The 12268-nt window shown below is 40.7% G+C and overlaps 1 protein-coding gene across 2 annotated transcripts in view; it reads left to right on the top strand.

Annotated features, from left to right (window-relative positions):
* LOC129813694 (parathyroid hormone/parathyroid hormone-related peptide receptor-like) overlaps window positions 1-12268 on the top strand; it is a 69870-nt gene that overhangs the window by 43594 nt on the left and 14008 nt on the right. For both annotated transcript variants that reach the window (XM_055866119.1, XM_055866118.1), the window contains exons 3-5: window positions 3101-3211; window positions 3593-3717; window positions 11324-11418. In XM_055866119.1, the coding sequence (XP_055722094.1) occupies window positions 3101-3211; window positions 3593-3717; window positions 11324-11418 (331 nt within the window). The remainder of the gene's footprint in view (window positions 1-3100; window positions 3212-3592; window positions 3718-11323; window positions 11419-12268) is intronic.

Consider the following 12268-nt stretch of genomic DNA (forward strand, 5'->3'; position numbering starts at 1 on the left):
CTCAGGTACATTCATGTTACTTTTTAGATACACCTCTTTAGAGATCAACTTTGGATAGGATTTCTATACAAAGCTGTTGTTGGAGGGACAATTTTCAGGCAAACGGTAGATGCGTCAGAGATGACCACTACTTGACCTGTATACATGATGACGCTGTCAGAGAGTAGTAGACTCGACATAGCCTTTATCTGGTGGCTTCCCTTTTGGAAGGTTGCACAGGTCTTTCGAATCATAGCTCAGTTGATGCTGAAATTAGGGTAAACATATGACCTACCTCTCAAAGAGAAGGAAAAATAATTCAAGACCTCATTTTGTGCGCTTGAGTTTTTTTCTTCTTTATTATTTAACTCTTAGCGTTTTCATTTGAACTTAATTTCAACCTAATGTGCACATCTGTTGATCTGTTTATTGTTATTTATTTTATGTCGATATTCAATCAACATTTTTTATTTAGATGCCTATTACAAATATAATTGATTATGGTAGAATGGCAATATATTATATTAGGTGGCAAAGACTTCCACATCATTATGTTCTGGAATGTTACAGCATAGTCTTTGGTGTAGTGAGTCTAATGATGACCCTGTAGAAATGACGATGGAAACTGTTGCTGTTAACAGGCAATTATGTTTTATGAATCGTTTTTATTTTTGTAATGTTACATTGGCCAAGAAAAGAGTTCCCTTTTTTTTAATAGGCTACTGCTAATTGTGGTCTCCTCTATTGTGGAAAAACCATGAAACCTGCATTCTGACTCAAACTCAAAGAATAACAACTGAATGCAATTCTGAGGACTTTTCTTCCAGATTTGTCTTGCCTATATTGTGTGTCACCACCCTTGGTGTTCTGTGCCACTGTAAACTCTTGGTTAGCCTAACTATTATTACTGTGGAAGGGAGACTTTTTAGCAAATAGTAATGAATTGATCTTGCTATTCTAGCTATTTTGAAAGTGGTGGCTGGTAGGGTGGTCGGCCAACCTCAGCCCAAGGAGAGGGTCTTGCTTAGTGTTGCGGTGTTTCACTGTGAGGCCCATCTATTTTTATTTTTTTTTCATTTGTGCCTTAAATACTTGAGTTCTCCATTACTTCCTTGACACAAGGTTTTCATTGAGGGAGACACTGAGGTTTGCCTGGTTAGGACAGTAGAAGGATGTGGGTTCAAGGCCCTAGACCTTGCAGTTTGTGAAAATAGCTCAGCATTCAAACCTGTGGTCTCAGTGTAAAATAACATCAGCAATCATCATAACAGCTTGTACATATCAAAACTCTACTGCGATATATGTTTTGACATCTGCAAGGCCTGAATCAAGTGATTGCAGGGAAAAGAAAATGTTATTTAAAACCTCTAATAGATCACCAATACCAAAGTCCCCCACAGTCACGTTTATATTTAAATCATGGTCATGGAATTTATAGGAAATGATATATGTGTGTGTTCTGTGTTTAATTTGAGTCTGTTGGTAGGTGGTCCAATGAGTATTAAAAGTACAGCCAAAAAAACTAAAACCTAAGACCGATTTCATTCTCACTTCACTCCCAGGACCATGTGGTCATTGTGATTTTGAAAAACGTGAAGCTTCTTAGGCTACTTTTTCAACCCTGTCGTCTCTCACAATCCAAAATCAGTCTAATTCATACAAAGTCTACACTCTAATTGAGAGCCGGGTGACAGGCCATTTTGAAGGCACATAAAAAGCATTTTGTCATTGCCTCTGATGTTTCTTTGTAACTTTGATTACAGGAATGAGACAATAATAGATGTAAAGCAAAGAGAAAACAGTTTTAGTTTTATCCTCAACTAGTTATTAGTGGTGAGTGTGGGGCAGATGTTTTCAATAATAGAAAATAAAAGCGTAGCCAGAAAGCGGCGTCTGCCAGGGATCTGTGGGGAGAGGGGACTACACTCCCACTATTGCAGGGCTAGGGTTAATAATAATGTTCTAAAATGCTACTGCTGCCCGTATTAACAAACGTGAGGCTGCTGATCCCAGAAAAGTAAGGCTTCTGCCTTCAGCTCACAACAATTCATTGTGAGATAAAGGCATTTTAGCAAACTTGTACAAATAGCAACTTCACTGCACAGTACACACACTCAGGGGACAAGGAAGAAACATTTTACAAGAGGGTGGATTTGAGAGCGGTTAGCAGAACAACATTTCTGCTTGACTCTGCTCTTCCACTGTGGTAGACTAGACTCGGTGTTCAGTGTTGCGTCATAGTATCTTTGTTTCTTCCCAGGGAGCCAGAACGCTGCAGCCTTGTCACTGTTGTTTTCTTCATTTTGCATGGAATCTCCACAAATAAGATCCATATTAAAACCACTTTAACAAAACAGATGCACTACAGCGTGTGAGTGCTGCGGTGAGATCATAAGCTTTCAATAAATAGCCCATGTAGGCCTATGGATCATTAGAAACCTGCCTGCTTAGACCTACTCAGTTATTTAATGATTACAACATTGCAAGTGTCCATTTCAGGCAGAGGAAGCAACGTAGACTAGCAAACATGTCTTTCTTGTGGGGTGGACATAAACAGCCTACCGTGACTGATTTGATATATCGGATGGGATTGAAGCGGATTCATGCCACAACAAATTAAAATAAAAACATTGTAATTGACACACATTTAATTGCAAATGTAGACATTTCAGAGGTGTTTTGGGAATTCAATGCTGGTTTGTTGAGCCTTAATTGTAAAGACCAAACATATCCAGCAGACAGAACACAACACTGCTCTGGATGACTGGTGTTGTGAACATTCGGCATCACAAGGACATTGCATCTGTTTCCTGCATACCCACCAATTAACAGGCCGCTAGGGCCGTCTTTCTCTACATGCTATTTATGATCATAACATTAGGCTAAAGTTCATTTGTGTATCGTTTTTAGAGGACAACACAATAAAAAACAGCTACTCGCTGGTGCTCTGGAATATAACAAAGAAGCCTCCAGCAGTGTACCAATTTGTAAGTCGCTCTGGATAAGAGCGTCTGCTAAATGACTTAAATGTAAAATGTAAATGTAATATTGGAGCCAAGGCAGTGAACACTCAAACTCACTACACTTAAATGTCACCATTGCTTTGTCTCTACTCCTGCAGATGGTTACTGCTCGCCAGAGTGGGATGGCATTGTATGTTGGCCTGAGGGGTCTCCTGGGAAGCTGGTGTCCACTGCCTGTCCAGAGTACATCTATGACTTCAACCATAAAGGTAACACTGGCCCCTTGATAGCCTGCAGTTCAACAGTTCTCTTGCACAGAGCTCATTTTCAATTTTAGGTCATGGTGCTCAATGCCCACATTAATAAGATAGCCAATAGGCCGCTGAGATAGTGGATCATCTTTTATCTACTTTAATCTGTAACACAGCATGGGGCATTTCTTTTCAATATATTTCTATAGCTATGGCATTGCAACAAGATATTGTATTTTTTATGTAAGTTCTTCGTCTTACAAGACTGTTGTGAAGTTGTTGAAATGCCCATGATTTCCGATGTGATTAGACAACGGCAATATGCACTTACAGGTGAAAAGAAACGACATGTGCATTGTGTCATTCTGTTGTTTTCTGTAATTGTGTTGTATTCTACAGGACTAGCCTATCGTCGCTGTGACAGCAATGGGACGTGGGAGCTGACCACCACCAACAACAAGACATGGGCCAACTACAGCGAATGTGCAAAATTCCTCTCGCACTATAACCAAAACAATGAGAAGGTGAGAGTCATGTCCATCCCAGCATGCATTTCTCCGCACCATTAAACAATGCCAACTTTGTCAGAGACGTGACACAATAGTAGTAGACAGGGACAGTGGCCATTGTGTGTCATTTCTGAAATAAAGTGTGACATTTCAATCTATTCTATTCTTTGGGGGCTGTTGTGGCATTAGCATACATAATCAATGTGGAGGTATTAGAATGTTAATGATATTGGACTTGTGATTTGATTGGTCAGAACAAAGGTCCTTTTCACTACATCAGTATGCAGTGGGATTCTTTTCATTTTTGTCACACATCAGATGGTCCTGGAGGGGGCTTTGTGTCTAAGCATACTGGAGCAACTACCTAGCTCACACTCTCTGAGTGTTCAATCATTCTCTTACCTTGTCTGTAACTTAATGAGCATCTACAGTGTACATTGTCTATCTGTCATCCCCATTGTTAGACTAGTTTACCTTCTGATTTTTCTGATGTTTCTACTAATTTGTAAGAAACCTAACAATAACAATATATATTTAGAAGATGAACATAAAAACCCTGTTTATCATTTAGATGAAGTGTTGCGTAATGGAACAAAAGACATGTCCCCTGAGAATTATTGGACTATTTGAAATGAAAACCAGACATGACAATTGACTAATTTCCCCCATGGAGATTATGTGAACAACACAACAGTAGGCAGGTAGCTGAGCAGTTAAGCGCATTGTGCCACTAACCCAAAGATTGCTGGTTTGAATCCCTGAGCTGACTAGGTGAAAAATCTGTGGATGTGCCCTTGAGCAAGGCACTTAGCCCTAATCCTGTAAATTGCTCTGGATAAGACCATCTGCTAAATTAAAATACTTGTGTTTGGAAGTGACTTACAGGAGCAATGTTTTACCTAGTTAAACTTGTAGTATATTTGAGCTTTATAAAGGCTTATGAAGTTTGTAATATCCACTTTGAAATTCAAGACTGGATTTTCCCTTATGAAAAATTGGTCGTCCCCTACAAAAATGTCCATTAATTATAATCCACATAATAATTGATGAAGCTGTTTTTTTGTTTCTTACGACTCAACTACCATACACTCACGTGGTAGTCGGAACTAGAAATATCCAACTAACTGGTTGAACGAGGCACGTGTATAACTACAATCAGTTTGCAGGTCGGAAATTTCAGAGTTTCCTTGTTCCAACTAGCACGTGAACGCGGCATGAGCTACCATACAGCGAAAGATTGGACTTGTGTTTCGAAGGCAGAGGAGGAGTCTGAGTCGTATTTAGTTTTACACAAATAATTGTACATTTTCAGTAATAAAACTGAGAATTATTTATTTTGGATTAAAAGTACTGAAGATGGGTGTACAGTTGCTTTGTATGCGTGTGCTTACTGCCACCCTGATATTGGCTACTAGGTAGCTACTTCCCCAGCCTTTGCCGGACAGAAGTGCTTGTCAAGCTGAGCGAAAGGCACTGTGTCCCGGTGATGTTGCCGTTCATGCCCTCCCCATTGAGTAGTAGACTGTATGTACGTATGTATCAATGTGATATCTATATGGTTATCCATGTTAGTTATTTATTGTGTAGGCTGCTATCCTACTTGAAATAAATTGATGGGAGGTGAATCAATTGCCATGTTAGCTACCGCCGGTGACACGACCGTGTTACCCAATAGGAAGCATCTCAGGTTGGCAGGCACGTCAATACAACACTGGTTCACTGGTCGCTGGCTTATCGACTCGTCGTGCACCCCAATCGGCCACACAAAATGGTGTTGAGTGGCAACAAATCTGCCCAATCAGTTTATTCGCTTTCCACACACCTACTCCTTTCGACACACCCAGTCACCCATACTCCGGTCTCCAAGGGCTGCAGCGACCCATACTTGCATTCAAGGGCTGATTACCTCCTTATCAAGGCCCAGTGACAGAGCAGACAAACTAACCCATGGCAGCCCACTGTCCACTGGCATAGAACTGAGTGTTAAGGAAATCCATTCGATCATTGAAATGAACACCTCTAATAACGGTTGTTGAGGGCCAAGGGGTATAACCCGTTACAATCGTGGGAATTGGCCTATATGGATAGGGCCAAATAGAAATGTTTCTAACATAAGAAATATGAGAAGCATATCCATAACCATGATTACAATTTACAGGGGACATTTTGGAGATTATTGGGAAATTACTGGACCAAAATTGAGGACGCAACAGTTCACCTGACACGAGACTGAATCCAAACATTACGCTGCACTTTTCGCAGCATTTGACAATTATGAAATCTGAAAATACTCTGGACATATTCAATAACATTATAAGAATATTCATGGCAAATGTGTGGTAGGTGCAACATGACAAAGAAATTACAAGGGAATGAGTGAGGCCTAATTGGTGTGCACAGGTAACTTCAATGCAATTTTATGACTCAAAGAACAGTCTTAATTTACTTCTTTTTTTTAGCTCTCCTAGCTATGTATGTCCTTGAGGAACTGAAGCAAGCACGCTTTTGTTTGTAACATAGCCCTGCATTGCTACCAATTACTGTTGTTGTTCACGCAATCTAAAAACGGTCCATTATAAATCCCAATCTGGGTCAGGTGGGCATAATTTGAAAGCGCTTAGACTCATTCTGTTCAGAACAACCCAGGGTATAATGCCATGTTATCCTTGGAACTGCACATCAAACAAAGTGATCAGAAATGTTGATACTGTAAATTACATGAGTTATCATATTGAAATATGAATTGCACATTTGGACACACGGGTGTATGGTTTGCTTGTATGACATCAAGCGGTATTTATTACAATGTTCAACGTCTGATATTTCAGAACACATCAAATGCTTTTAATTTACAGCATTCCTCTCGCTCAGACAAAATATATTTTTTTTAAATCCCAATTAGCAGGAGGGATGGGAACAGCTTCTATTTCTGCATAATGCTAACAATTAGAACGCGGTTCAAATCTTATACAGCTCTGTATAGCAGAGACCCTAAGCTTTATCATACACTGCGTTTACAAAACATTAGGAACACCTGCTCTTTACATGACATAGACTGTCCAGAACAAAACTATGATCCCTTATTGGTGTCACCTGTTAAATCCACTTCAATCAGTATAGATGAAAGAGACAGGTTAAATAATGATTTTTAAGCCTTGAGACAATTGAGGCATGGATTGTGTGTGTGTTCCATTCAAGAAGGTGAATGAGGGTATCAGGTAGCCTAGTGGTCAGAGCATTGAGCCAGTAACCGAAAGGTTGCTGGATTGAATCCATGAGCTGACAAGGTAGAAATCTGTCATCCTGCCACTAAACAAGGCAGTTAACCCACTGTTGGCTGTCATTGTGTTACGCACGCCTCTGAGAAGAGGGAACGCAACTCCCTGCTACAACTCAACTCTCTGAAGTGCAAGAGGTATGGACTGTAGGTGCGAGCAAGGATGACACAAAAGCAGATTTTACCGTTTACTTGGATTTATTTTCTTACACGGTAATATGGGGAAAAGGGGCTGGACGGAACCAAAGCAAAGAAAGTAAATATCAAAGTTCCCCCTCTCCTATCTAACCTGCCTACCCACTTAACTTACCTAACTTAACACCGCCTGGTGCCCTAACCAAAATACAGGGGGTGGTCCGCCCAGGTCTTACCTAGTGTGCCTAGACAGTAAATATACTACGGGTATATGTATGCCCGCGGGCCTCTTGCCTAAGCACTCCCAAAGTGCCTTCTCCTTCCCCCCCTGGGAACAAACGAAACAGAGTAATTACTAACGATTTCACAAACACAGGACATAGAAAAACTGCTACCAACAACAACAGTACATACCACACTTTCTGATACACAACCAACACTATATCACAATCTAATTTTTCTCTCTCAATCTCCAAATCTCTACTCCCTCAATCTCTCCTCTCTCAATCTTCACTCTCTTGGGCAGAACACTGGCTTTTATCTTCAGGTGGAAATGGTGATTAGAGTCAGCTGCTTCTTGACGAGGGGGCGGGGTCAGCTCCAATCACCAATTAGCCTGGGGTTGACCAATCAGCTGGTTGGGGAGTACTTCAGGAAGCCATCTCCTGAAACACACACTCAAATACAAAACAGAACACAGAAACTGGGGAACGTAACACATTGTAAATAAGAATTTGTTCTTAACTGACTTGCCTAGTTAAATAAAGGTTAAAAAAATGGGCAAGACAAAATATGTAAGTGCCTTTCAACCGGGTAAGGTAGTAGGTGTCAGGCGCACCAGTTTGAGTGTGTCAAGAAGTGCAATGCTGCTGCAATGCTCAACAGTTTCCTGTGTGTACCAAGAATGGTCCTTCAGCCAACTTTTTTATGTATTTATTTTTTATTTCACCTTTATTTAACCAGGTAGGCAAGTTGAGAACAAGTTCTCATTTACAATTGCGGCCTGGCAAAGCTTGACACAGCTGTGGGAAGCATTGGAGTCAACATGGGCCAGCATCCCTGTGGAATGATTTCGACACCTTGTCGAGTCCATGCTCCAACGAATTGAGGCTGTTCTGAGGGCAAAAGGGGTACAACTCAATATTAGGAAGGTGTTCCTAATGTTTTGTACACTCAGTGTATTTTTTTTAAAATATACATTTGACTAATAACAACAGATTAAACATCCTTGGAATAAGTTTAGAGGGTGTAATACTATACAATACAATGTAATATTATTAATCTACCATTTCTGTTCTTAACCCTGGGCAACATGAGCCTTGTAGGCTCACAGGGATATTGGTATCCACAATACTCCACCAATTATACAAATTTCAACTTAATACTTCTTGCATTCCCTCAAAAAGTTTTTGGGAACATGAATGCACTGTAATTTAAAACTGCAAAATCTTGGCAACATTTGTAGAATTGCAGGATATTAGCTTTAAAGCTACAACAACAAAACATCTCTCTGCCCCATGACAAAATGTGTAGAATTTTTGTGAAATGAGCTTTGAAACTGCAAAATTTTCTCTACATTGCCAAGAGCCGGTATTTTTAAATGTTATTTTCCAGGGCCTTAGAGTTGGTTCATACTGCCATGCACTGCCGAAGTCTTTGTCCGGGTCCCCGGATCCCGGACAAAGAAAAGTGTTGAGAACCTTGTATAGCATGTTACTGTACAGCCACTGTGTTCCAATTTAGGCGCTTATCAGTGACCAAATCTGCCAGTTTCATACCGAGTGAGTGAGTGTAAAGGACTACTGAATGGAATGTAATGAAATTGGAATGACCTCTGTGATAACAGCAGAATAACGCAAAGGAACTATATATCAGTATCAGTCATCTTTCTATGATTAAAGCTGCTTTGAAAAAAAATCAGTGTTGAAAAAAATCTATTTCCACATGTTGAATATTTCCCTGGAAATCCTGGCTACAGAACTTTGTATTATTTTGGGAGAGAGGTGCCAGTCATGTACCCTATTTTCTGACAATCCATTCCATCTCCATTCCATTTAAGTCAGGGGAAGAGGCCTACAGGAATCATATCAGATTGTAAGAATCCGTTGAAGGAAGGTAAAGCTAGGGTGACAGGTAGCCTAGTGGTTAAGTGCGTTGAGCCAGTAACTGAAAAGTTGCTGGTTTGAATCCCTGAGTTGACTACTAACTTCAGAAGCCTTTTTAAACCTCAAATACACTACACGTTTGCAGGAAAGTTCTACTGCAACAGGGTGATAAAATGAAGATCCTAGGTTGGATAGTGACGAGATCTGCTCAGCTGACAAAGACAGGGCCAGAGAGCATAGGCGAAGTGGGCCATCAGATAAAACAAAGAGCAGACATTCAGCGTTTGTGATTTTTACTGTCCAATGTTTTTTCTTCCCAATAGGATCTGTTTTCTCTTCAGTGCTGCTCAATGCAGCTTTTTCTCCTGTTAACCCCAACATTTCTCTGGTCTCTCCCCACCTGCATTCTTCTCTCCTTCTTTTAAATGTGGCTCTCAACATTAAGGTTTTGGGTGGAGGTGATTGTGGGTATCCATCCACATTTTGATGAGGCCCCCTAATTTTCCTCCTTTTTTGACTTTGAATGTTTATACCAATGGTCTCCCGGTTCCAGGATTCATAGCAGCAGCAATGAAACCTTTCAGCCGCGCACCACAACTTAGGAACCCTTTGGTTTGGCGCGGGGTCTCCATCCCTAAATGATAACAGCAGTGGAGGAGGCTCTGGTTACAGCAGGCCCCAGAGTAGCCCCTCCACTAGGCTGTGTTGATACAGGGACCACGGGTAGCTAGCTGGAGGCCAGACCTAGATTCAAACAGTATTAGTTTTCTTGCAAATACTTTGAGGGTTGATTGAGCCTACCTGGAGAGCCAGATGGGCAAAGTGTATTATTTTGGAACTATGCTGTTGGTTCCATTAAGCCAGGCTAGCTAAATCAAGTGCAGCTAAAGTATTTGAAAGAAAACAAGTCCTATTTGAACCCAGGTGGGCTAGCTTCTCGCCTCTCCAGCAGTATGTCCTCTGGCTGCTTGCTCTGTGCTGTAATCTCCTGCTGGAAGCCCCAGCACTCTCCGCACCTCACCCAGGCTTTTGTGAGCGCGGCACATCTCTCAAGCCAAATGTTCAGTTTATTAGAAACCTGGAGTCATCTCAGTCAGTCTCTTGGTGGGCAGCCTTATTGCCTGGTGGGCTTTAGTCGTCTGGGGGGCAGCTCGCTGTCAGAAGCAATGCACCCCATTTCATTTAGAAACTAATTAGAGGCCTGGAACGGTCGCACACCATGGCATGACCTTTGACCTTGGAATGGTTGCACACATTGACATAAGCTTCTCTGACCTTTGGTATGCAGGCTGTTTAGTTTTCGGTCCACAGCAGTTTTCTATGTTGCAATGTGTAGCCTGCAACTGTATTGGTATTTGGTATTTATTAGGATCCCCATTAGCCGCTGCAAAAGAAGCAGCTTCTATTCCTGGGATCCACATGAAACATGACATAACACATAGTACAGAACATTATTCGTCAAGGACTGAACTACATATAGTTAAAATGTCACACAGCCTACATGTCAGTACATACACACAATATCTAAGTCTAATACATAGTACATTGCAAATTAGAATACAAGATATATAAAATGACTGTGAGTCGTTTGTCCAGAGTAACATTATCCTCAGTGCTTCTGGAAAGCATGAAATGTGTAACTTATTTATCACAGATTTATCGGGACAATATTGTGTCATTGGAATGGTAGGTTGTATATATTGTAAATTATAAATGTAGCACACAAGGCACAGAGGCCCATGATAGCTTGACATTATCAATAAATGTATGGGGACAATATTGTGTAATTGGAAAGTCATCGGTCAATGACTGTATAGCCATGTTTTATGTATTGTAAAATGATCAATCTAGCACACCAGGCACATACTAGTCATGGATTTATCAAACATCTATCACTTCTATCACTTCCGCAACCAAACTACTGTAAGTAGGCTGACACCTCCGAGTACACAGTACATGATATGACAAACAACATGTATCCTTCATATGTCCTTGTCTCTCTTGTCCCAACAGGAGGTGTTTGACTGACTGTACCTTATCTAGACAGCTGGGTCCTCCATCTCTCTAATGTTTCTCCTTCATATGTCCTTGTCTCTCTCAACAGGAAGTGTTTGACCGTCTGTACCTCATCTATACAGTAGGATACTCCATCTCTCTGGGATCACTTATGGTGGCTGTGGTCATCCTAGGTTATTTCCGGTGAGTGATCTACTTGTTGCCATTGGGAAAATTCCTTTCTCAGTTAATATTTTATCTTCCACCAAATCCCACCTGGGCTTGAGGGCTGGGTGAATAAACGGTCCGAGTGGGACAGAGATTAGGGTTAGTGTCACAGTAATGATATTGGTACCTTCCATTAAAATCAGGACAACTGTGGTTTAATATTTGATGAGGTGCTGCTGAGCATACATATTTAAACAATGCCGTTGGGAAATAGTAAAAGCACTGTGAATATGAGACAACAAAGAGTAAGGAAAAATGAAGAAATATATCGTCAAAGATGATTTTGATGGCAGTGAGTGACTTTCTTAATGGGAAAAACAGTCAATAGCCCTGGTGGTATCTTGCTACTGCCCTAGTCTGTTTAAAAAGAAAATCTTCAGTTAAAGTCTTCAGTTAAAATCTTCAGTTAAAGTCAGTTAAAAACAAATTCTTATTTACAATGACAGCCTAGGAACAGTGGGTTAACTGCCTTGTTCAGGGGTAGAACAACAGATTTTTACCTTGTTGGCACAGGAATTTGATCTAGCAACCTTTCAGTAACTGGCCCAACACTCTAACCACTAGGCTACCTGCTGCCCCAGGTAGCCTAGTGTTTTGTGTGGTGAAACAAAGAAACAAAACGTGCAAAATGTGTATGTAAACTCAGCAAAAAAGAAACATCCCTTTTTCAGGACCCTGTCTTTCAAAGATAATTCGTAAAAATCCAAGTAACTTCACAGATCTTCATTGTAAAAGTTTTAAACACTGTTTCCCAAGGAACCATAAACAATTAATGAACATGCACCTGTGGAACGGTCGTTAAGACACTAACAGCTTACAGACGGTA

This window comes from Salvelinus fontinalis, chromosome 17, assembly GCF_029448725.1.
Source record: "Salvelinus fontinalis isolate EN_2023a chromosome 17, ASM2944872v1, whole genome shotgun sequence".
Taxonomy (NCBI): Eukaryota; Metazoa; Chordata; class Actinopteri; order Salmoniformes; family Salmonidae; genus Salvelinus; species Salvelinus fontinalis.